Source organism: Malus sylvestris, chromosome 2 (genome assembly GCF_916048215.2).
Source record: "Malus sylvestris chromosome 2, drMalSylv7.2, whole genome shotgun sequence".
NCBI lineage: Eukaryota > Viridiplantae > Streptophyta > Magnoliopsida > Rosales > Rosaceae > Malus > Malus sylvestris.
The window spans coordinates 35,296,435-35,320,545 of record NC_062261.1 but is presented as its reverse complement, the minus strand read 5'-3'; the positions used below and the strand labels follow the sequence as shown (position 1 = coordinate 35,320,545).

Sequence of the window (24,111 nt, the reverse complement as noted above, 5' to 3'; positions counted from 1 at the left end):
TTGGGGGAGGAGAATCATGCCAAGTTAAAGTTGGAGAAGACAAGCATTGTCCGCAACAAAATTTTCCTCCCAATACATGTGAGATGAGTAAAAAGTTATTTTCTGAATGCGGTCCAAACAAATAGACCATTGCATACGAAAAGGCCATGGAGGATCAAAATCAGACGATTGAAAAGCAAAAATAACACTAGCGCTGTCACTTTCCAACCAAAGTCAATGCTAACCCAGTTGAAATGCAAACTCTACAGCAATAATAATTGCAGATAATTCTGCAAAAAAAGAGTTGTGATAACCAATCCATTGGCAGAAACCACCAAGAAAATGATCATGGCAATTCCTGAAAACTCCTCCACAAGCAGCAGGACTGGGATTTCCTTTAGATAAACCATCTGTATTAAGTTTAATCCAAGGAAACCAAGGAGGAGACCAAAGGACAGGAAGAATACTAGGCACCTTGTGAGAGATAGGTCAGATCCCCATTGAAGAGATGATTCGAGTGTCAAAACCTTGAGAGTAACCAGGAATAAACTTTCCACCATGAAAAATCACAGAATTAATAGACATGCAGAGATGATGAAAATTGACTGGTTGGCCATAAAAAATAAACTTATTTTGAACCTTCCAAATAGCCGCAATAGTAGAAACCACCCTCGCAATATTATCCCTCAACAAAGATGTTGCCAGATTTTGTTTTGGCATCTAAACAGGTATTCGTCATTTCAACAAATCCATGCAGCTGTTGATTACTTAATTTGTTGACATACGTCCTTTTAATTTTCTGTTGAAAAAGAAGAGAAAAATAAAATCTAACTCTACAGATATCTGACAGATAGTGTAGAACTCAAGCACCCGTTATATTTCATATAAATCATCTCCGAACGAAGAATGTTCGAGAACAAAAGCCAAAAATATATGGAGAGAGAGAGAGAGAGAGAGAGAGAGAGAGAGAGAGGAAAACAGAACAGCTTCTAAGACGAAATATTGAAGATGGTAATTAGTTGGTTGATTATGTTAAGAGGGTTAATTAGTTGGTCATGTAAATATGATGAATATTGAGTTAATACTAACAACTACCCGCTTATAGCTGAAGATTAAAAATTAAGATTAACAAACACCCTCAAATAATAACAATAATTGGAGAGGACACCTTATATAAATTGATATCTACACCTTACGTTACAACTAAGCGACCTTGTCACAGTTTTCTTTCTTTTTTGCTCTATTTAATTAGATCAATACTGCAAGAGAAAGAACAAGCGAGTTGTCAGCGTCGTATTATTTATTAGCCAGTTAACATCAATTTTACTCAGACAAGTATGAATGAACAACCAAGCGTGCATGCGCTACCACCAGCGATTGCAAAAGGTACTTCATTTCAGGAAGGTACTTGGGAGATATGTTATAACATGACAGTGTACAAGACAGGAGAGATATGGCGTGTGCAGAGTACATTTTTCAGATCTGTTCCGATGATCATTGTCCAACTGATCGCCGCCATGTCCATCACTCGCCTTCTTTATCATCTCTTCAAGCCCTTGCACCAACCTCGTATTGTCTCTGATATTCTTGTGAGTTCTACGGTTCATGTCCCTATTAATTAATTTATTAATCTGCTATTCCTATTAAGCAGGATAAATATTCTTTCCATATTTCTTAATTACAAGGCCTAGGCCCTAACTCCAAGAACTCATGATTTGAAATTTACAATACAAGTTCAATAGGCTTTTCAGGTCAAAATTGTGTTTTTTTAATATTTAATTATTTATGCTGCATACACCACCCATATAGAAATCCTTATTTAAAAATTACTTTTGCGTAAAAGTGCTTTTAGTAACCGAGCTTGAATTAGAAGCAATATGTTCGACGAATAAAAAAAAAAAGCAATATGAAATGATTAATAAAAATGTAAGTGTTTTTTTAATACATAAGAGCTTTTAACTTATGGTCAGAACCTACATTTTTTTTACTTTTTTGGTAATATGGAGGTGTTTGTAGTTATTTTAATGCACTTTCAAACATGTTCTTACTCTTTTAATTCTTATTAAAGTTATTTAGATACAAAACTGACACACCATTAGCTACTGTATTAATTTTGTGTGTTCAAAATTATCGTATCTTAATTAGCAATATAGAGATTAGATTTTAAAGTTGAACTCTCCAGTTTCGGGGCTGCTATTCGAACTTGAGATTTGAATTTAAATTATAACATTAGCTTAATAAGGCTGTTAGCAAATTAGGTATTAGATTTAAGTTTTAACAATCGAGTTTCAGGCTGCTACCATACATATGAGAATTGAAAATTTGAACTCCTTGTGTTATATACCTGTCACAAATGGGCAGCATATATATGAATATATTTGTCACATATAGTGCATACTATAGTGGCGAAAAGTTATAATGTCTATACACTTTAGTGTAGATTAGATCACTACTGATCTTCTCCTCCTTATATTGAACAATTTAACTCGATAACATTATTGTTTATAAAAAAATATGACTAAATTATCATTTAATTACAGGGTGGCGTGATGTTGGGTCCGGCATTCGTTGGTACTATCATATTTGCTCTTCAATACGTAATCCCTTTCTTCAGCCTGGTCAACATAGAAACCGTGGCAAACTTAGGGCTTGGTTATCACATGTTCATCATGGGTTTAGAGCTTGAGTTTGTACCTATAATCCGGGCTGGAAAAAGGGCTCTTAGCGTTGCCGTAGTTGGCAGTCTCGTTTCCTTGATCTGGGGTTGGCTTTTATATCGCTTCGTACTCTTCAATGATTATGGTAGGGCACTGGCTGAGCAAATTGCCAACGACAACGGCTACGCCTTCTGGGGCATTGCCCTGGCCTCCACCAACTTCACCGACCTTGCCCAAGTCCTCGCCGACAAAAAGCTCCTCCACTCTGATTTCGGCCGCCTCGCCTTGTCCTCGGCGGTTATCTCCGACGTGTTATCCTGGCTTCTTCTCCTTGCGGGCATGACTTTCGCATATACTGACCAATCGATCGGGGCCATGAGCGCCGTGATATTCATACTACTATGCGTTTTTGTACTACGTCCGGCTATCCCGTGGTTCATCCGCAATACAACCACCGACAACGATAGCAGCGGATACAACGAGCAGCAAGTCCGCTTCATTCTGTCGGTGGTTGTGCTTTTCGGGTACGTAAGTGACAATTTTGGGTCGCACTCCATTTTGGGACCCTTTATGCTGGGAACCATTATTCCTAGTGGAGAGCTGAAGAAGGTCCTGGTTGACAGGATCCAAACCTTCGTGAGTCACCTTCTGATGCCTCTATACTTCTTAACCGTCGGGCTAAGAACTAATTTTAGCTATATTTTAACCAACGAAAATCCAAAGTTCACACTTGCAGATACTAACCTGTGGCGTGTCGTGGCGGTTGTCGTTCTTGCTAACATTCCGAAAATTTTGAGTAATTATATCATCGGCTTGATGTACAAAATGTCACGTGGAGATAGTTTTGCTCTTGGGATACTCATGAACACCAAAGGCTTAATGGGACTCATAATACTCGGCACCGGCAAGGACATAAAGGTACGTACAATTACATTGCATGCATGCATCACTTGAAATACTGTACCTGTTTATTTGCTTTTACTTATTCACAATAAATGACTGAGAGTATTGTTTTCTTATCAAATTTGATTATGTTGCTAAACAAATGCTTACGTCTAAAAATATAAATCTGAACCATGCACATTAAACAATACTTGATATCATCAACACTTTAGATAAATGAGTATCATAAAGTTTTTTTTTTCCACAGATAAAAGAAGTTTAGTGTGGTTAGCTCCTTGGTAGCAGTCTTGCAAAGTGTGTTAGAAAATGTGCAATTAAGGGAACATTTTCCATTTATACTATTAGAACCATATGCTATACCTCTGAAGTCTGTTACTTACGTGCAAATATGGTCTAGGTCTTGGACAACCGAACGTTTGGAGTAATGATGATTGCGATGTGGTTAATGACGCTTCCGGTCGGACCCTTTCTAGCCCTCGTGTTCAAGCCCACCAAGAACACCGCAGAATACAAACTCAGGAACATACAAAGCGTAGGACCTGAGACGGAGCTAAAAATCCTTACTTGCACCCATACCTCAAGCAGCGTCTCCGGCATGATCGACCTCCTCGAGGCTTCAAATCCGACGAGACAATCCCCAATCTGCATCTTCGCCGTTCAACTTGTGGAGATCACAGACCATGGTTCGGCCATGCTCATCGTGCAGGAAGTTTGCAAAGAAAACTCTAACCGAAGCAACCAGATGCAACCCGAGTACATCATGTCCGAAAATCGATTCGAAAAATACGCGAAGAATAGAGAAAACGTTTCTATCCAAACACTCACAGCCTTTTCTTCCTACAACACCATGCATGAATACATATGCAATCTGGCCAACGAGAAGTTCATCAACATTATTATAACCCCATTCCACAATCAATTTTCCATTGACGGAACCATGGAGGATACCAACCCTAATTTGAAGGGGGTCAACAACAACTTGATAAAAAATTCGCCGTGCACGGTGGGTATTTTCGTTGATCGTGGGCTTAGTGTGTCCCAAATTAGCGAGTCCAGAAATGGCAGCGGTTCCTCCCCAGGGTACCATCTATTCGCCATGTTTTTCTTTGGAGGACCAGATGACCGCGAGGCATTAACGTATGCATGGAGGATGGCCGGGCATCCTCGGGTTAATCTAAGGGTTGTCCGGTTTATCGTGGTCCCAAGTAATGCAACATCAGGCAAATTCAGATGCGATGACCAGAACGACGACGGGGACATCGATCAAGCGGTAAATAGTCGGATGCAGAAGCATCTCGACGACACGTGCATGGATGAGTTTAGGCTTAAGTCGATGCACAATCGCAGCACACAATTCGTGGAGGAGATTGTGAAGAGCTGGGAAGAAACTGTAAATATTGTAAGGGGCCTGGAGAGTGAATATGATCTGTACTTAGTGGGAAGAAGATACGAAAGCTCATCCCCGGCGTGGTCGTTATTGGATTATTGCAGCGATTACGACGAACTGGGACCTCTTGGGGACTTATTAGTTTCTTCAACCTTTAATCCATCCGTTCTTATTGTGCAGCAGGGTACCCTTGTGGATAAACACCGGTGTGACTGAAGGTTGGGAGTATGACCCTTCTTTGGCAAACCCTTAGTTTGATCTATTTGTTTGCAAACGTATGAGAATTACCACTCTCAGATCATTTCCTTTTTTGTAAAGAACTTCATGAACCCGACAAAAACTTGTGTGGGTCTCAACGTGCCACAGACATTGCCTAATGGCATTACTACTCAATCAAAATTTGACTCATGGTAAGATTTAACCACAATTTCCCATTTACATAAAAAAACTGAAAAATATTATGAGTTGGAATGAATTGGGAACCAAATCCTCGTAGAGAATTTCAATGTCTACATGAAATATCTGTAGTTGTGACAAACCTGCGGCTACAGCAGGTCAAGGTTTTGTCTACCAGCTTACACATATGACATCACATGTGAATCTCAAATTCTCAATTAAATGTTACTTTGACTGTACAAAATTGAAAAGAATAGATTCCACTCAAACAACAGCAGCAGCAGCAGCAGCAAAGCCTTATCTCACTAAGTGGAGTCGGTTGTATGAATCTTTGCACGCTACTGCGCTCGGTCTTGCGCTAAGTCTTCCGTTAGCTCCAAATACTCCATGTCTAGATTACACTCATGGTATATGAATATATATTAACTAGGTCACACTAAGAAGAAGGAACAGCTGAGCCAATCTTGGAAACGAGACCTTACTTTACACTTCCACACTGGCTTGATTATCGTCCATTGCTGGGGGGGACAACGGTGGAACAGCCACTTCTTGAAATTCAGCAGCTTCGATATCCAATGCCTTCCTGGCGGTAGCCTTACTCTCTCTGCTTCTACCAATCTTCCTCGACGACGGGAGGGATTCGGAGGTAGCAGCTCTTGAGGAGTTACTACTATCAATTGTCAACAAAAACTTTTCTTTTGAGAGAGTTGTTGGGGCAGACGCAATAACTGAGCTGAAGACTCCCGACTCCCTTAGTCCTTGTATTATGGCCTGAAATGACAATAAGTGATGGGTTAAATGCTACAGAATGAGTTTAATCCAGATCGGGAGAAAGTATCTGTTGACCGGGTGGAAGTAGAAATGTAATTAACTCTAGGTTTTGAGGTTGTCAATACTTTCATGAAAATCATTTACTAAATACATTATTTAAATGAGTTGATCAGCTTACCATGGGAGCATATATCCGAGTCAAAATGCCTTTTCTCAAAAGTTTTAGTTTTACTTCTTTGTCATCCCATACAATGTGTTCATGGTACCTAGAACAAAAGCCAAGCGCAAACTTAATTCACAATAAAGGATTGAAAAGGGAAAAAGAAAGAGAAACAAAGTTAATTCCCAAGGTTCTCTCATTAATGTACAGCATTTGAATCATCATGTTTCAAATTCTACAGTTAAGGAGGATCGAGATAAATGTAATAACTTGTAAAGAAAACCTCACCATTTCTGCATTTCCTCCTTAGTTGCGGTTGACGCAATTATGAATGCCTGCAATGCTAAATGTTGTCAGTGTATGAAAGAGTTAGCGAGAAGAGATGCAATGAAAAAACAAGTTCAAGAGCTGACAGCTATTACACCAGAAGAAAGGGGAAATGTAAGGGAAAAGACAATTCCACTGTTCTATTATAAATTTCGTAGAATATTAGCCAAATCTGCAAAATGGGGTTAGAAAACCACTTTGCCAGATATGCAGCACCTTAAGTTTACACTTGGAGTTGGAAAACAACAAAACTAATTCCCATTTAGATTTCCGAGTAACCCCTACCAAATTACCAATAGACCGATAGATATATATTTAAATTTTCAAGAATTCTATTTCTACCAACAACTATGCATGGCAGTCGCTACTGAATCCGAATATATCAAAATAGTCCCCATGAATGCTTTGAATGAAATAGCAAAACCTTTTTAAACTGACAACTTTTTCAAACCTAGTAGATTGCAATTCATTTGCAATATCATCTCTTCTTATTCCAACATTACCCTTCTCATCAGGAATTTCTTCCACACCAGTTGTACAAGTATCTTTAGTTTCTATATTGGGCCCTTTAAAGCTTCAGCACCTTACAGTCAAATTATAAAACTTTTTTCGGCATGGACCAACTAGGTAGCTTTACGAAGTTAACTGATCACATTATGTGCTCGATGATCTTGTTCCGGTAGTTAAAGAGTTTAGAAAGAACTAAAGAAAGAATTGAACTCACAGCTCTGTCAAAATCCAACATAAAGCATCTTTTGACATCTTCCTTTGTAGGCTTGCAGCGACACCGATCACGCCTAGATGTTAAGTCTGAAAATCTGGCATATGTGTAGTGCAGAACAGCAGCCTCTTCAAATTTGACCTCGCTAAAAGGAATTAGGATATATATGATTACTATGAGCAATAAGTTGAACCAAAAACACTGCTCATTCCAATATAAAATTACTGTACTTCGGAGTTTTCATATAATTGTGCCATCTGTGTGCACCATTAGGACGAAGATGATCTTGGACTCGAGCAGCTGATTTCCCATTTCCATAAGTCAAAAAGTAGTTTGGGTTACCATGAACTGACTCTTTATACATGCCAAAGTATGTGTCTTTTGGTACATGGTCATAATTCCTCTTGAACATGGAAACCTGATTGCATAGATGCAAGAGCAAAGCATAAGACAAAGTACATGCATGCTAATTAAAATGTAAAAATTAAGATGAAGATGAAGTGAAGCATTTCCTAGAATCAACTGGGATTCATTTATTTAAGGTACTATTTCTCATTCTGGAAGTACAAACTAGTCAGAAGGACCTTGTCTACGACCCGATTGCTCGCAACTACCATATCGTAATGCAGCACCATCTGTATCATAAATATTACTTACTCTAATCCCACACCTATGTACTTGCCTTTAAACAATATGCCCTTATTCGAACTAACACATTAACTTCCTAGCTTTATGTCTAGATTTGAAAAGAGGCAGATCTTGGTAAAAGTTTAGAATAACATGTTTAATCGAATCCATTAATCCGGGATATATGCTTGTCACTGTCTAACAACCATATCCTTGATAGTTCAACAGGGCAACAATATACTGCTGCTTCCCAGCATGTTAAATCTAAAAGTATGGATAAGGTTACAAACTCATTATGGTATGCACGTTAAAGACCTTACCAAGCTGACTGCCCATATAGAATAGCAAATATCAATCTCGTAATTCTTGAACTTTAGAGATCTAATGAAATTTATTGAAGCAATTAAGAAGCAATAATGATGGACAACAGAGGAAATTTACCTCAGTAAATGGTTCCTTAATATCATCCCGTTCAATACTGCTCTCCTACACAATACAAACAAGTTAGTTAAATCACCGAATAACATGCATCAGGGCTGAAACGGGTGCCAATACTAAAAAGTAACAAGACTAGCATGCTTAATCATGTTTACATGTACACAACTTAAAAGTAACTAAATATTTGACATACATAATTCGGGAAAATAACCATATCCACATTCCCAGGCACATCAAGCAGCAACTGCCTCAAAGAATACTCCTTGGCCCCAGCTGGGTGCAGTAACTCATCCGTGTCAAGATGAATTATCCAGTCCATTCCAGCATTCTAGTATTTTTACATGCAACAGAAAGTCCCAAGCAACAAAAAAGATTAATAAATTAAGAAAACCTATCACCATAAGGTAAAAATAACAACAGAGGCACCATTAAGATGAGAAGAATCTTCCGTACCCTTGCCAAGACTATAGCTATCTCCATATTGAGAGATTGCTTCACAAATAGCTCATAATTGCAAGGTTTGTAAAAGAAACTGGACAGCCAAGTCTCATTCCAAATCCGGCTGATCGCACCAAAAAACAAGAAACATAAAATACAAGTGATTTGAGCGAAAATGTATGTAGAATTATTTTAGAAGCGGACAACCGCACAACCGCCATTTGGACAGCTGTGCTTGCTGTTCAAACAGCACACTAACGTTGTGTTTCTTTTATTTAGTCTAGTTTACAATCCATTTCCCTACAAGGTTTATTAATTTTGTGTGGAGTCGATTTCAGGGCTTAGGCTTTAAATTTTAACTCCCCTTCACAAACTTAGTATCCCTGAAATCAGGAGTTAAAACCTAAGCCCTAAACAACTGTTTTTGCTCTTTTTTACTGTGAAAATGGAATGGCCAGAGGGGTCATTTGAATCATCCAGGTACCACATTGTGGTTACCATCCCAAAGCCGGATTGTGTGTGTATATAAATGTGTGTGTCTCTGTGTGTATCTACCAGTCTACTGAAAAAGGATAAACAAATAGAAGACGTTCAAGCATTTAGAGATGTTGATTATGTTAATCAAAATATCCAGGAGTATTAAGTCTTAAAAATACTAGAAGATTATATTTGTATTAAGCACAAGACATGCACCGAGTGTCAGCGGCAGAATCAACTCACCTTTTAGCTTGTTGTTCCTCAAGCTCTTTAGTTCTGTATATCACCTTTACTCCCTGACAAAGTACCACAAAAGTTATGCTCGACAATTTTCACCCTATTAAGCATTGTAAAAATGCATTTGCAAAAAAATTAAAAAATAAAATAAACAAAAGAAAAAAACCACAGAAAGAAAAATAAAGGGGAGAAGAAGGCAACTGAACAGAACTTAGACAATCAGAGTTATGTATTATTTAACTTACAGGAATAGACTCCAGAACTTTTGATACTTCAGGAGATGCAGCCTTTCCTTCCACAAATAGGAAAAAGGTAGTCACTCCAATAACCTTGTGATAAAACATCCAGGGCAAAATCTGTTCTAAACCAGCTGACGTACTTGTAGTAATACATATCTGCACAAAACTCTTACTTAATAAGAAATGAAAAATTCATTCCACCAAAATGCATGTTGTCCTGATATTAGTATGCAGCACTCATTACCTAACAAGCTATCACCGATCAACCAAACAGTTGACTTACATAATTTTTTTTTCTATAAACGATGAAACCGGACCTCGCATTATATGCAGAGCATCACACTTGTTAAAAAGGATTGGAAGGGGGATATTTCTCAAAATATAACACAATTAGAACAGGAAGATTTAAATGATATGTAGCTCACACAATCAAGTTCCACTACCCAGCAAATTACTCTGAATACTGGTGTGATAAAGTCTGATAAGTAAATGGTGGTGTTATCATATTTTCTCACTGCAATCACAGGTCGTTAATGAAACAATCGTATTATGTTTATCTATTGGACAACCAAGCCCCTCATGCATAAACACTAGACCATACATAACACTCATGTAGCTGTGCAGAATCACTTGAGTTGCCATTGTCAATGTTTGATCTAGAGCAGGGATTCCATGGGTTTAATACTTATAATTCGTAGCAGAAGATTGCTCCTTCCCAAGTATAAAGCATATTGCATAGTGTATTGCATTAACAAGTCTATTAGGAAAGCAAGGTTGGATATTGCCAGAAGCAGGATGAAGTTGGTTCACATTACACAGATCAATGAGACGGCATTTTTGCTCACCACACCATTAATTCCCTATAGACGAGTTTAACTAAATTTCGAGATTCGTTACAGATTTGTAAGCAAAAATGCACAGCATTTGATATGGAGTGCACAGTACATGTATAAACAGCCTCAAAGCCATAAACTTCAATCCACAAATGGGAAATCCAGATACAGATCCACACGACCACTGAGAAATTTCAAATTTTCAAATACAGCAGTAAAAACCCACTAAACCCAAATCTACAACAAGCACAACCCAGAACCAGATCAACCTTAAATCCATGAAAGCAAGAAAAAAAATCATACCTTTGGTCGTAAATTGGATACAGAATCAAACTTCCAATTCTGATAGTAGGGAATCGAAGGCGATGCTGAACGGCCAAGATTGAGGCAATCGGAGGACGAGGAGTGGACGACGGCGGAGGAAAGAGGAGAGGCGTCCATGCCAGGGAAGAGGTGGTGGGAACCGGGAGGAGACCAGCGAGTGGTGGGGTCGGGAATGCCGCCACGCCATTGCAGGATGAAAGCTAAGGCAGCAAGAGAGAGCGGGAGGAGAGTGAGGAGGAGGAGGAGCTTCGATGTGAAGGTTTGAGGGGAGGAGGAGGAGGATGCTGGCGCTGAGCGGAGGGGGGCATGTAGGTGGTGGTGGTGGTTGGTCATGGTCGTTTATGTCAGTTGTGAGGGTCGGGGATGGTCTTTCTTTACTCTGTCCGTTCCAAGCTTTACTGAAGGGTAATGTTATTTACGTACCTGTTTTTTACCTTTTAAGCATTTTTATTAATTTTTATCTATTTTTTCTAACTCATTTAAAAATTCAACGATTAGAAATTGAAAGGTATGTGTGAAATATAAAAATAAATGTATGGATAGCACTACTCTTACTGTAGTCCTCTTGTGCAATTCGTGGTATTCCTTTTACTTGAGAGGTGTTTTCTAAGTCGTTTTAGAAAATTTTGTGTTTATGATCGCAATCTGTCATATTATAAATTACTATATAAAAAAACATATTTGTATAATTCAATTAAAATAAAAATCATTTAATCAATTAATTGTTATCAAATATATAGACACTTCATGATATTAGATTTAATTTACATTTGTATTCTAAATTAGCATCTTGCTATATGCTATGTGTGCAATGCTCCTTGCTAAGTGTCCAATGCTCTTTTGCATTTTACTTTTTATTTTAAAATTTTTGATTTATTGATTACTTTTTCATACCTTGCTTTTAATCACACATAAACACTTACCAAAAGATTCATAAGCGGCATTGTCTTCAATAATTGTTGTTTGGACTCAACGATGAATGGAAGTTTGCAAGTACTTTGAAAAGCTCACCAACATTACTTGAATTAACAAATTTATTGGGACTTTCCATACGCATAAACAACATAAAAACTCTTATAAAATAAAATATAAAAAACACATATACAAAGAAAAGTCCAATTGAAAAAGTTAAAATTGAAATTCAAAAAAAAAAAAAAGTAGCTTGCATTTTTTTTAAATTAAAAATTAAAAATATTTTTCAAGAGAATTGTTATTGACACTTCAAAATTCGCATTTGTCATTCCAAACTTTCTATATTTATTAAAAAACAATACAAGGGTGAGAAATGAGATTTTTAAAATGTCAATAACAATTCAGTTTATAAAATAAAATTAAAAAACACATATACAAAGAAAAGTCCAATTGAAAAAGTTAAAATTCAAATTCAAAATTAAAAAAAAAGTAGCTTGCATTTTATATTTTTATTTTTATTTTTAAATTAAATATTAAAAATATTTTTCAAGAGAATTGTTATTGATACTTCAAAATTCACGTTTGGCATTCCAAACTTTCTATATTTATAAAAAAAAAAAATACAAGAGTGAAAAATGAGATTTTTGAAATGCTAATAACAATTCAGTTTTTCAAAAGATATTTAGTTTTTTTTTTAAAAGTGAAAATTAAGCAATTATCAAACAAACCCTCAATAAGTAGTATAAATTTCAACATGTTTACTAAAAAAAATTCTAACAGGGGATGTGATATATTGTGACAACTCATCCCTAATTTTATGATTTTATAAAATTTAAAAGAGTGATTTGATGAAAATTGCTCGAAACGCTCCTTAGCGTATTTCGATGCCCTGATTCCAAAACTGCACTCTGTTTTCCCAAATTTAATTGTCTTAATGGAGTTTACTAATGGGTCCCAATATTATGCTTAAGTGCAATTACCATCGGAGAGTCCAGCTTTCTAACTTAAATGGATGTGACATTGTAAGTAACTATGAGTGGGTTTTTGCTTTTAAATAGTATATATTTATTTAGTTTCCATTTATACATTGAAAAAGAATTTCCTACGCATACCTAGATCAAACTAATGTTTATAAGAATTAGCAAAATGACGGAATTTACGAAATTATTCTTAATCATGTGGGATGCACTGGTATGCATACTATTATGGGATGCCTTAATTAAATTTACGAGTATGATGAAGGTTATGTTGACTAGAATTATTGAATCACTATGGCATGACTATATTTATGTTATCTGTTCATCGTTTGCTGTACTGGTGTTATTACTCGCCCGGGCCAGGGCCAGTATTTCACCTGTATGTGCACATTTCGCCGTATACTCACTTTGAATCCATTGTAGGTGTCAGTCCTGTCCTAGATTGCTATAGGCAATTAGGACTTGTATGTACTGCGCGTAGCACCAGTCTTCACGTAATTGTAGTACTATATCGTATATCATTGTTACACCCAGTCCTGTGTATGTCAGAATATCTCTGCATGAACTCGTGTGTTAGCATGTGTCGATGAGCACTCGATATGATATGTTTGCTTATGCAAGATTGTGTGATTACGGATGTCATGTGTCTACTTATGAAATATTATGCCATACTGAATTCTTGAGATATTGTAGGCTACAGTAAGTATTTTCTTACTATATGTAGTATGTATATTTTAGAAACTATACTTGTTTTACGGTAAGAGGTTATTATGTTTTCGAAAAGGTTTTTTTAACAAAGCTTTATTTTTAGGCCCACCTACCCTTGTTTTTCGTCACTCCATGTTTTAGTGTTGTGCTTTTATGTCGACGAGGATTTTTGGCAAATATTGGCATTGGAGATTACCTTCGATAGTATAATTTTCATCCTACTTTACTGTATTTTACTTTTGCTCTGACATCATATGTAAAATGAGTTCGTTTCCGCTCACAAACGCATTCTTATATTTAGGCACTTTTAAGTTTAAATTTATTCACATTTTTCACATCACTACACTTTATGGCTTCGTCACTCTCTTGGTGTCGATCAACACAGCTCGATTCGGAGTCCAGGTGGACATTCCGGGTTGGGGTGTGTCATTTATACACACTCTTATCCTTCTGTAACACCCCACATTGACCAACGGAGAGAATGTGATGTGCCTTATATGTACATGCTCACCTTCTTTAGCACCAGACATTTTGGGAGCTCACTGGATTCGGGTTCCGTAGGAACTCCGAAGTTAAGCGAGAAAGGGGCCGGAGCATTCTCAGGATGGGTGACCCGCTAGAAAGTTCTGCTCGAGTGAGTTCCCAAAAATAAAACCATGAGGGCGTGGTCAGGGCCCAAAGCAAACAATATCGTGCTACGACGGAGTCGAATCAGGGATGTGGTGGAACTTGGGTCGGAATATGACAATTTGGTATCAAAGCCACTCTGCTGTGTGGTGCGAGTGTGTCGACGAGGACGTCGGGCCCTTAAGGAGGGTGTATTGTAACATCCCACATCGACCAACGGAGAGGGGGGTGATGTGCCTTATATGTACATGCTCACCTCCTTTAGCACAAGGCCATTTGGGAGCTCACTGGTTTCGGGTTTCGTAGGAACTCCGAAGTTAAGTGAGAAAGAGGCTAAAACATTCCCAAGATGGGTGACCCACTGGGAAGTTCTGCTAGCATGTTTTCTCAGAAACAAAACCATGAGGGTGTGATCATGGCCCAAAATGGACAATATGGGATGTGGTGAAACCCAGGTCGGGATGTGACACCTTCTCTTACATGCCCTTATTAATTTATAGTCATTAAATTAAATAAAACAACAAAAATAAATAAACAAAAATGAATAAGATATGTAAAAACTAAAAACGGTGTGTGAAAATCTTGATTTCCCTTCTAACAAAAGGCCTCATCAATAAAAATGTTTCTCATAAAATCAGGCACAAGCGGAAATAGGCAGCCTGCCGCCGCCCAACAAGTTCTGGAGACAATTTTCAAAATAACAAAAATATAATTAGATACACTAAATATCATAATATAAATAATGATAACTTTTTTTTAAATAATAAATCCTTTGCTAAGTTTCACAGCAAAACAAACAACGCTCCAATTCCTCCTCTAAACCCAAGCATCTCTCTCTATCCCTTCCTCTCTGCAGTCGATGTTAGGGTTTGTTGAGCAGGTTCTTGAAGAGGGTTTCTTCGTTAAATGCTCTCTCCCTTCACCAATCTCCATTTCCCTCTCATTTCATGTCTTCAGTCGACGTCCTTCTCTTCTCCTCTGCTCGTTCAGGGCCTCACAAAACCCTAATTCTTGGTTCCGGTTCTGACGTTTTCGGCATACTTGTTCCTCGCTCTCAATCTTCTCGTACACAAATTTCCTGCTTTTCTTTGGGCGTTTCTGGGGTTTCCAATTCGGTTCTGCGCACGAAATGAGTGATTCTAAGGTGGGTTTTCTCTCTTTCACATTTGGCAAGTTTGTATTTTCGTTGTGATTTTCGTTCGAGGTGGATAATTTCGATGACTTTTTACTGGTTTTGTGAAGTTTAGTAGTTAGGCAGATCGAAAATTTGGGTATTGTAGCTGTGAATTACTTCATGCTTTGATGGAACTTTTATTGGTATGGTTAGTTTGTTCATGAATGTGAACTTTTTGGGTGTTTTTTTACCTAAGTGTAATAATGAAATGCATATGAATTTTGAGAATTTATTGTGATGGCAATGGCGACTCCGTTTCGAAAAAAGCTGTTGTATCTCACTGGACTCTGAGTTTGGTTTTGAGTAATAATGCAGAAGTAAAGTTGTTTTGATCATTTCTGTGTTAGCATCTGGTAGCCCGAGAGGTTGTACTGATTTACTGCTAGGTTAAAATGTGATTTTGAATACGATTTACTCTTTCATATGCTCTAAAACCTGCTGAATTTTGTTATTCCTTGTTTGCAGTTACTAGTGTTTGGGTCATTCTCTGAAGACGAGACCAGGTCGTTGCTGGTAAAGCAATCACCTGTCAAGGCTGAGAAGCCTGTGGAGAAGAATGTATTGCAGTTTGGGTCTATAAATTTTGTTTCTGCAAAATCTTCGGTTCAATTTAATGGCGAATCAAGCGGACAGAAAAGTTCTTTGAAGGCGCCCACCAAACTTCAGCCGTTAAGTTCACTTAAGCAGGATGAAGTTAAGGCTGTAAAAGCAGTAGATGGTAATTTACCTGCATCGTCAGCAACTCCGGCAGAGAATGGATGTACCGATAATTATGTTAATTGTTCTGCCCATAGTAATGGTGTTAAAGAGGTGACAACTGATAATGTTAACTTAACTTCTTTGCCTTTATCCAAGGAGGAAGGTGGTCTCTCCAATCAATTTTCAAGTCTGGAATTGCAGAATAGAGAGCAGAATGGCAGTGTTGATGACTTGTCTGTTTCTAAGATTAAGGGGGAACTACAGAAGACTTCAAATGCGCCTGTTACAGTTTCTAAAAGCTTATTGCCTCGTGGTCTAATCAATTCAGGAAATCTGTGCTTTCTAAATGCAACCCTGCAGGCTCTTCTATCCTGCTCTCCTTTTGTTCAGCTTCTGCAGGAATTGAGAACTCTTGAAGTACCTAAGGTTCCTTCCTCATTTTTTAGATGATCTGTTTGTTCAATTATTTGCGTTTTTGGTTTGAGGAGAATTTCTATAACACTGACAAAATTTATGTGCACTGAATAATACGGATCTCAGAAATGAGTAGCTACCTTGCCTAACCCTTGTTCCCTTTCTGGCTTATCACTTTGACTGATATGTTGGACATTTAAACTTGAGTTTGTTAGGTTGGCTATCCGACATTGAGTGCATTTGCAGAGTTCGTGTCTGAATTTGACATGCCTAGTGGTTCAAGTTCGAAGGACAGAGATGTAAGTGTTCTCGAGACTGGTAGGCCTTTTAGCCCTGCCATGTTTGAAGGCGTTCTTAAAAATTTCACTCCAGATGTTCTGCCTAGCATCTCTGGCAGGCCAAGGTTTGTGTCTGATCTTGGTCAATATTTTCTGCCTGGCATATGTTTCTGTGTCCATTATGTATATATTCCACTTTTGATTTGTTTTAAGTTTCCTTTTGAAACTGTTGGTGTTTTTCAGACAAGAGGATGCTCAGGAGTTCCTTAGCTTTATCATGGATCAGATGCATGATGAATTACTTAAGCTTGAAGGACAATCCCCAAGCATTAACGGGCGCAAATCATCTCTTATATCTTCACCAGAAGATGATGAATGGGAAACAGTTGGCCCGAAGAATACATCTGCAGTAACCAGGACACAGAGTTTTGTTCCTTCAGAATTGAGTGATATTTTTGGAGGACAATTGAGAAGTGTGGTGAAGGCAAGAGGTGTGGCGATTGCGTTATTATTATTATCACCGTTTTAAGTTTATAAAGCTTTGCTGGAAGCTTTGTCAGATAATAGATATATCTTTGTGTTATAGAATTCTTTCCGTTCACACTTGCATTCTGAGGCTAAGAGTCCTAAAATTTTTCTTCATAATTCAAATAGGTAAACAATTACAGTTGATTAACATATTTTTATTGTTTGAAAATTTAAACTTAAATACAGCTTGAACAGTATGTCTTTCTGATTCTCAAGATTTTTAACCATATTTCCTATGTGCTTATGAACTGAAGCTTAAGATTTATTTATTTAAGATGGATGAGTTTTAGCAGGAATTCATGGTTCTTTCTGTAGTTAAAAAGTTAGATGCAGTATTTGGCAGTCTAGATGATGTGTACGAGTGTAATGGAATTCATTATTGGAAATGTAGTTTAAAATGTTTCTGAGATCAGCGGTCAGCATAAGATTTGCTAGCTGAGTTGAATTAATTGTATTTTGGTTCGCTCTGTAGTTTTTTGCCACTCACTGTTGATTCTATCTGGAGTTTATGTGTTCATTTGGTTTTTGTTGAGCAGGAAATAAAGCTTCTGCTACTGTTCAGCCATATTTATTGCTCCACCTTGATATTTACCCTGATGCTGTTCGTACCATTGAAGATGCACTTAAGTTGTATTCTGCACCAGAAACTCTTGAGGGGTATCGAACATCAGCAGCTGGGAAGGTATGCTCTCATTTCCATATTTTAATTTCTGATGTATACTTCTACCCAGCGTAAAATTGTTTGAATTTAAAGGTAATGCAACTGAGATGCTATATAAGTGCCCCAGCCTAGGCTTTGTATCAGTATTAAGTATTAACTTTGAACATACTTTGGTTTCATACAGTTAAAGTTTTGTTTTGACTTTGGTGTATATTAATGCTTTTCAGGCCGGTATTGTGACTGCGAGCAAATCCATAAAGATAAAGACACTTTCAAAGATAATGATATTGCACTTGATGCGTTTTGGTTATGGAAGTCAAGGAAGCACTAAGCTGCATAAGCCTGTGAATTTTCCACTTGAATTGGTGTTGGGCCGTGAATTGCTTGTTTCTCCAAATACTGAGGTGATGCTCTATTATATCTAATCAAACTTTTTTTTGTAAACTTCTATCTGTGACCCTTAGTTCTTCTTGATGAACGACCTGTGCGTAGCTGTCATAGTGTGTGTATTCTTTACTTCACCTTCTGGCATTTTATGATCGGAGTTGGGGCTTCAGAAATCAGTCACATCTGTAAACAACTAAACATTATGATAACTCTAAACCTCACCCGAGGAAAAGAAGATAAGAAATACTGAATTTTCCGTATGGCCTAGTTGTAGCAAGTCTTGGTGTTTTCAATTGCGGTTTGCAATGTAGTAGCCAGATTTCAAATATTACTTATGGTGCTTATTTTTTGTCTTGTGCTTTGTTTATGTAGGGTCGAAAATACAAACTCGTTGCTACAATAACTCATCACGGGAGAGAGCCGTCAAAGGGGCATTATACAACTGATGCTCTCTATTCCAATGGTCAGTGGCTACGCTTTGATGATGCTTCGGTCACGGCAATTGGGACTGGTAAAGTATTGCATAACCAGGCATATGTCCTCATCTACAAACAAGTGTAAAACGACAGCTGGAACAAGTAAAATACTGCATGACCAGGCTTATGTCTTCGCTTACAAGCAATTGTGGAATAAGGTAACCCTGGAGTACTTAGTTTATGAGGTGTCACCACTTCTCTTGCCGAGGGGTCGATGTTTTAAACTTAGGTCAACTTCCCATCCGATCACCAATGCAAGTGAAAATGGCTGTAATAATTCTTTGAACTTGTCTGATTGCAGCAGTTTTCAGTTTTTGTTGTGATGTAATATATATTCATAGAGAGAGAGAGAGAGAGAGAGAGAGAGATAGAGAGGCCGCTGCCCCTCATTATATCAAGTGAATGTTTTGATATTAATTATCAATTATATCAAGTGAATGCTGCTTAACAATGTTTAGTACTTAGTGCATAAGCATTCCTAAACAGGCCCTTAAACGTTTTTTTTTTTTGGGCAAACTGAGAAATCCATTCCAGGGCCAAGAGGCCAAAGCAAACACCGAAAGCCAGCACAAAGGCAAACACAAACAAACCACTAAGACAGTGCAGAAGGGTACAACAATGAGGACGCAGCAGCAAAGCGAGGGAGTTGCCCTCTACAGTCTACGCTGCCATAGGAAGAAACTAATGAGGACAAGGTAAACCATCATTGTTCAAGACAAAAATCAACGAAGATGGGGGTCGATTGACCCAAACAACATTACGCATCTCCAAATTACAAAACGACGCAAGAGAATCCGTCGCCATATTGGCCGATCTTGGGACCCAAGACCAGCGACAATTCTGGAAAGTTTCACCCAAATCCCAAGCATTTGCCAAGATAGAGAGCCTCCCAATTGCCATTTTGAAGAGACTTCGAAAGACATGAAATAGATTCTAGAGAATCAGATTAAAAAATGACTGAGCTAAAATTTAGGGAGACCGCTAACTCACAACCACAGAGCAGAGCCAAAGCCTCGGCCATCGCAACACAAGACGCAGAAATGTGATACCTCGCTGCAGCAATGAATTCCCCCTTGCATCCCTAGCCACCACTGCAGCAAACCCAGAATTATTCAACCTAGACCAGCTAGCATCCACATTCACTTTAACAAAAGGGGAGACAGGGGGGTCCACCTGCAAGCCTGCTTGACCCGACCAAGTTCCACCGTCCTCGAGTTCTCAGGTACCAACCTAGCATTAAAGAACTCAGCAACAAAAATACTGATACCCAAAATTACCTTAGAAGGAATGATAGGGACCTGGTTAAAGACAAAGTCACAACGGGACTTCCATATATGCCAACACGTGAAAGCCACATAAGTCTGAACCCACTCTTTATTCGCCAAAGACCCCAAATTAGTAGTGAAGACAGAATGCAGCCAAACAACCCAGCTAGAGAAGCTCCCAAGATGGATATTGAACTTAAGAGCCCCACCAGACCAAATTGAATTGACCCATAGGCAGAGAAGAAAAAGATGCTCAATAGTTTCCTTTTGACAAAGATAGATTGGGCATATAGGGGTTGGAGAAGAACGTATTCTAAACAGCACAACCATAGTTGATAAAGCATTGTGGAGAGAGTTCCAAAGAAATAGTCTAACCTTAGCCGGCACCTTGACCCTCCAAATTCCCTTCCACAGCATCTCCGGAACAGAACGAGTGATGGGGGAACGATGATCTCTCAACGATAGGGATTGCAATTGTAACCATAAATAACCCGACCTGACCGAATAGCTGCCATTTCTGTTAGTCGCCCAAACCAATAAGTCATTCTTCCGAGGGTTCCCAATTGGGGTATCTCTAATTGCCGCACAATCCTTTGTCGACAGGAAGGGCAGGAGAAAATCAATGTCCCAGGTCTTGGAAATTAGGCAAATTAAAGAACTTACCCATGTGCCCCTAGTCACTGAAACACCACCCGAAGGAGAGGGATGTCCCGATGGTAACGCGGGCAGCCATCTATCAACCCACAGACGAACCTCCTCCCCACCCATAATCTGCCAATGAGCCCCCTTTTGAATCAATTCCCTTCCCACCAGAAGGCTTGTCCAAGTCCAAGAAGCGCGGCCGTCTTTGGTAGCATCCAAAAAGGAGCAATTCGGCAAAATAACGTGCCTTCATCACTTGAGCCCACAAAGAGTCAGGTTCAACAATCAAACGCCAACACTGTTCGGTAAGGAAAACATCATTGAAATCCTGGAAGTTTCTGAAACCTATGCCACCCAAATACTTTGGTAAACCCATAGTTTCCCTAGAGACTCAGTGAGTTTTCCGTCTCCCACCAGCATCCTCCCACTAAAATTTAGCAATCAAAGCATCCAATTCCTTACAAAGGATAGCAGGAAACTTAAAGATATTCATTGGGTATGCGGGAATGGCTTGAACAACATCCTTGATCAACATTTCTTTTCCCGCTTTTGATAACATGCTTTGCTTCCATCCTTGTAACTTCCCCAAGATCCAGCCCTTCACATAAGCTAGTCCTTGTCTCTTCGAGCGACCCCAAATAGCAGGCACCCCCAAGTAGGTACTCGGGTTTTCCACAACAGTCATTCCCAAGATGTTTCTCAATTCTTCGGACAAAGTCGAAGGAATGTTGGTCTCGAAGAAAACACTAGATTTCTGCATATTAATTGCTTGTCCAGAGGCAGTGCAGTAATCCTTTAGAAGGTCAACCAAGTTATTACAATTTTTCCTATCCGCCTTAAGGAAGATTAACGTGTCATCTGCAAAAAAGATGTGTGAGATGACCGGACCAGACACACTCAACTTCACCCCTTCCAGGCGTCTCCTTTCAATAGCCCCCTGAATCATTCTGGAAAAAACCTCAACCACCAGGAGAAATAAGTATGGCGATAAGGGATCTCCCTGGCGAAGACCACGAGAAGGAGCAAACTTCTCACCAGGTTGTCTATTCAGAATGACCGCAAAGTTAACTGAGGATACACAACCCATAATAAGCTTCCTCCATAAAATCCCAAAGCCTATCCTTTCCATGACTGCATCGAGGAAGTCCCATTCCACCCTATCATAAGCCTTTTGCATATCAAGCTTAATACCAACCTCGAACCTGCGCTTTGCTTTCCGAACTTTTAGAAAGTGGAACACTTCATGGGCTATTCCAATATTGTCTTGTATCTGTCTACCCGCAACAAACGCATTCTGCATAGGGGATATAATTTCTGTCAAGATAGGCTTTAATTGATTCACCAACACTTTGGATAAAATCTTGTAAGAATAGTTGCATAGACTTATGGGACGGAACTGCGACACCATCTCAGGATTCTGCACCTTTGGAATCAAAACAATGTGGGTGGAGTTTAATTTGCTAGGACTGTCCTGCCCATGAATCAGAGATCGGACAAGACCATTTACATCCCCCACAATGTTCTCCCAGAACGTATGATAAAACACCCCTTGAAAACCATTAGGGCCTGGAGCTTTCAGTCCACCCATATTAAGAGCCGCATCTTTGACCTTCTCTTCCAAGATTGGCGCCATAAGCACATCATTTATCTCTTCTGTCACCGTCGGGGTTAAGCAGTCAAGAGTTGTCCCCCAGTTATGAATCCCCCCATACCTGAAAGTATTCATAAAATGCTCGTCCACCAGCCTTCTAACCTGATTGGGGTATTCCACCTAGTCACCATTAGTGTTTCTTATTTTCAGCACCTTGTTCCTTCTGCGCCGTTGAAACGCGGTCTGATGGAAGAACTTGGTGTTAGCATCTCCATCCCTTAACCACTTTACCCGAGATCTTTGTTGCCAAAAACTCTCTTCCTGCGCCCAAAGGGCATCAATCATCTAGACTTCTCTTTAATTTCCTCTCTATGAGCTCCCCAATTTTTTTTGTAACTCCCCCAGTTGATCCAACATATATTCAATATGACAGCCCCTCATCTTAAATTTATTTGGACTCCACCGGATAAGATGAGAACGGAAGTCATTAATCTTTTTTAGCCATCTCACTTGGGCACACCCCTCTTCCCGACAATCCCAACTCTTCCTCACCACTTCTTTGCACTCCACTTCCTTAGCCTAAAACGCCTCAAACCGAAACAATTTCCTGCCCCTCCTAACTTCCGATTTGGTTTGGATAATAATTGGGCAATGATCGATCCCAAAACCGTCCCGTGAGTTACCGTCGTATTTGGCCAAAGATCTTGCCAATTCCGATTGCATAATCCCCTATCCAGACGTTCTTCCACCAGTGATCCGTTTCTCGTGCCCTGCCAAGTAAAAGCTGGACCATTAAGCATTAAGAAAAAAGGTAATCTGGATGGCTGAAATTACTTTTTCGGAAAGCAATCAAACATTTCATTCAATGTTTTGGCATGTATTCTCACCTCTAACATTCTCTTTGTTAGAAAAGCAGCAATGTCGTTGAATACTGGCATGTGACCAACATGTGGATGAAATTGATTGAATTTAACTATGAGGGCTTAATTGGCTAATTTCAAATGATTCATGGGTTAATTTTTCAAAAAATTAATTCGTGAGGTCAATTTTAAATGTGGTAATAGTTCATAGAGTCAAACAACAATTTACCCTGATTGAAGACGAATAAATTATCTTTAGCGCAATGTCAAGAGTGTGTTGATAACGTGTTGTGACCTATATTTAATTAAGAGGTGCGGTAGAGGGAGGGAGAGATGGAGAATAGGCTGGAGGAATTCTGTGTTTTATTCATCAGTCTTTGTGCTTTTATTTATAGTAATGAGGAGGAGAGAAACTAGTTCTACAAGTAATGCAAAGTTTAATAAGAAGGATGTCACTCAGTACTACGGTCTGGTGGTATTCCTCTTCACTTGGAAGTGAGAGGTCTTAAGTTCGAATCTCGTGGATGGTGAATTCGATACCAAATTAGGTTGCCCATTTTGTGGCTTAGCTGAACTCCCCCACCCCTTAGTGTAAAAATATCGATGTACTAAAAAAAAGTTTAAAAGAAAGATCTTCTAGATGCCGAAGGATTCCTAATATATCTCTACTTAGGATTTACCCAAACGCAATATATATTAGAATGTAGGGTAATTTTGTATAAAATCAATAAAAAGTTACAATATTGACAATAGATCAACAATATTTATGTTAATTATAAATAGATCAATCATGTATTATGATACTTAAGTGCATTTAAAAATAAGCAATAATTACAAAATTTGCCACTAAAGCTGTCACCCACTTGAACTGACAAACTCTTTCTCATATTTTTATATTTTGGAATAGGTCAATACGAATTCAAACATTGCAATGCAGTGTCAGTTTCTTGATTCTGTTTTTCACATTTGGATTCAGACCTAGTTCTGCTTTTTCCATC

The 24,111-nt window shown here is 38.6% G+C and overlaps 3 protein-coding genes across 6 annotated transcripts in view; 2 read left to right on the top strand and 1 right to left on the bottom strand.

The window, feature by feature from the left end:
- The first annotated feature begins 1,417 nt into the window (after nucleotides 1-1,417).
- Nucleotides 1,418-5,353, top strand: LOC126610688 (cation/H(+) antiporter 15-like). 2 transcript variants are annotated; one of them, XM_050278806.1, is made up of 4 exons: nucleotides 1,418-1,568; nucleotides 2,520-3,272; nucleotides 3,360-3,554; nucleotides 3,937-5,353. In XM_050278806.1, the coding sequence occupies exons 1-4, from the start codon at nucleotides 1,470-1,472 to the stop codon at nucleotides 5,140-5,142; spliced, it is 2,253 nt and encodes a 750-aa protein (XP_050134763.1). In that variant the 5' UTR covers nucleotides 1,418-1,469; the 3' UTR covers nucleotides 5,143-5,353. The 2 variants fall into 2 exon arrangements, with proteins under 2 accessions (XP_050134763.1, XP_050134756.1); XM_050278799.1 differs by having other exon boundaries at nucleotides 2,520-3,554.
- Nucleotides 5,354-5,391: 38 nt separating this feature from the next.
- LOC126610740 (glycosyltransferase-like KOBITO 1) lies at nucleotides 5,392-11,314 on the bottom strand. Of its 2 annotated transcripts, XM_050278872.1 has the most exons (12): nucleotides 10,894-11,314; nucleotides 9,764-9,913; nucleotides 9,525-9,577; nucleotides 8,820-8,928; nucleotides 8,560-8,694; nucleotides 8,370-8,414; nucleotides 7,532-7,719; nucleotides 7,305-7,446; nucleotides 6,542-6,588; nucleotides 6,272-6,359; nucleotides 5,805-6,093; nucleotides 5,392-5,713 (listed from the first exon to the last, which is right to left on the bottom strand). In XM_050278872.1, exons 1-11 carry the CDS (start codon nucleotides 11,245-11,247, stop codon nucleotides 5,806-5,808), a joined length of 1,599 nt encoding a protein of 532 aa, XP_050134829.1. In that variant the 5' UTR covers nucleotides 11,248-11,314; the 3' UTR covers nucleotides 5,392-5,713; nucleotide 5,805. The 2 variants fall into 2 exon arrangements, with proteins under 2 accessions (XP_050134829.1, XP_050134819.1); XM_050278862.1 differs by having other exon boundaries at nucleotides 5,392-6,093.
- A 3,592-nt stretch (nucleotides 11,315-14,906) lies between these two features.
- The window catches only part of LOC126610730 (ubiquitin carboxyl-terminal hydrolase 24-like), a 41,993-nt gene continuing 32,788 nt past the window's right edge, over nucleotides 14,907-24,111 (top strand). Inside the window, exons 1-7 of one of the 2 annotated variants that reach the window (XR_007618613.1) lie at nucleotides 14,907-15,282; nucleotides 15,778-16,437; nucleotides 16,641-16,828; nucleotides 16,947-17,194; nucleotides 17,768-17,913; nucleotides 18,120-18,296; nucleotides 18,652-18,913. Coding sequence is in view for 1 of the 2 variants with exons in the window: in XM_050278851.1 (XP_050134808.1) it covers nucleotides 15,268-15,282; nucleotides 15,778-16,437; nucleotides 16,641-16,828; nucleotides 16,947-17,194; nucleotides 17,768-17,913; nucleotides 18,120-18,296; nucleotides 18,652-18,840 (1,623 nt within the window). In the remaining variant the exon portion in view is untranslated. Of the gene's footprint in view, nucleotides 15,283-15,777; nucleotides 16,438-16,640; nucleotides 16,829-16,946; nucleotides 17,195-17,767; nucleotides 17,914-18,119; nucleotides 18,297-18,651; nucleotides 19,213-24,111 lie in introns of those variants that run through there. The other variant, XM_050278851.1, reaches the window with a different exon arrangement.

Excerpts from the sequence above, each read along its gene's own strand:
- LOC126610688 (XM_050278799.1), top strand. The coding sequence starts at position 1,470 with ATGATCATTGTCCAACTGATCGCCGCCATGTCCATCACTCGCCTTCTT. Across the intron at positions 1,569-2,519 it reads GTATTGTCTCTGATATTCTT|GGTGGCGTGATGTTGGGTCC; the intron begins GTGAGTTCTACG and ends ATTTAATTACAG. Across the intron at positions 3,555-3,936 it reads GCACCGGCAAGGACATAAAG|GTCTTGGACAACCGAACGTT; the intron begins GTACGTACAATT and ends AATATGGTCTAG.
- LOC126610740 (XM_050278862.1), bottom strand. The coding sequence starts at position 11,247 with ATGACCAACCACCACCACCACCTACATGCCCCCCTCCGCTCAGCGCCA. Across the intron at positions 8,695-8,819 it reads TAGCTATAGTCTTGGCAAGG|AATGCTGGAATGGACTGGAT; the intron begins GTACGGAAGATT and ends TAAAAATACTAG. Across the intron at positions 7,447-7,531 it reads AATTATATGAAAACTCCGAA|CGAGGTCAAATTTGAAGAGG; the intron begins GTACAGTAATTT and ends AATTCCTTTTAG.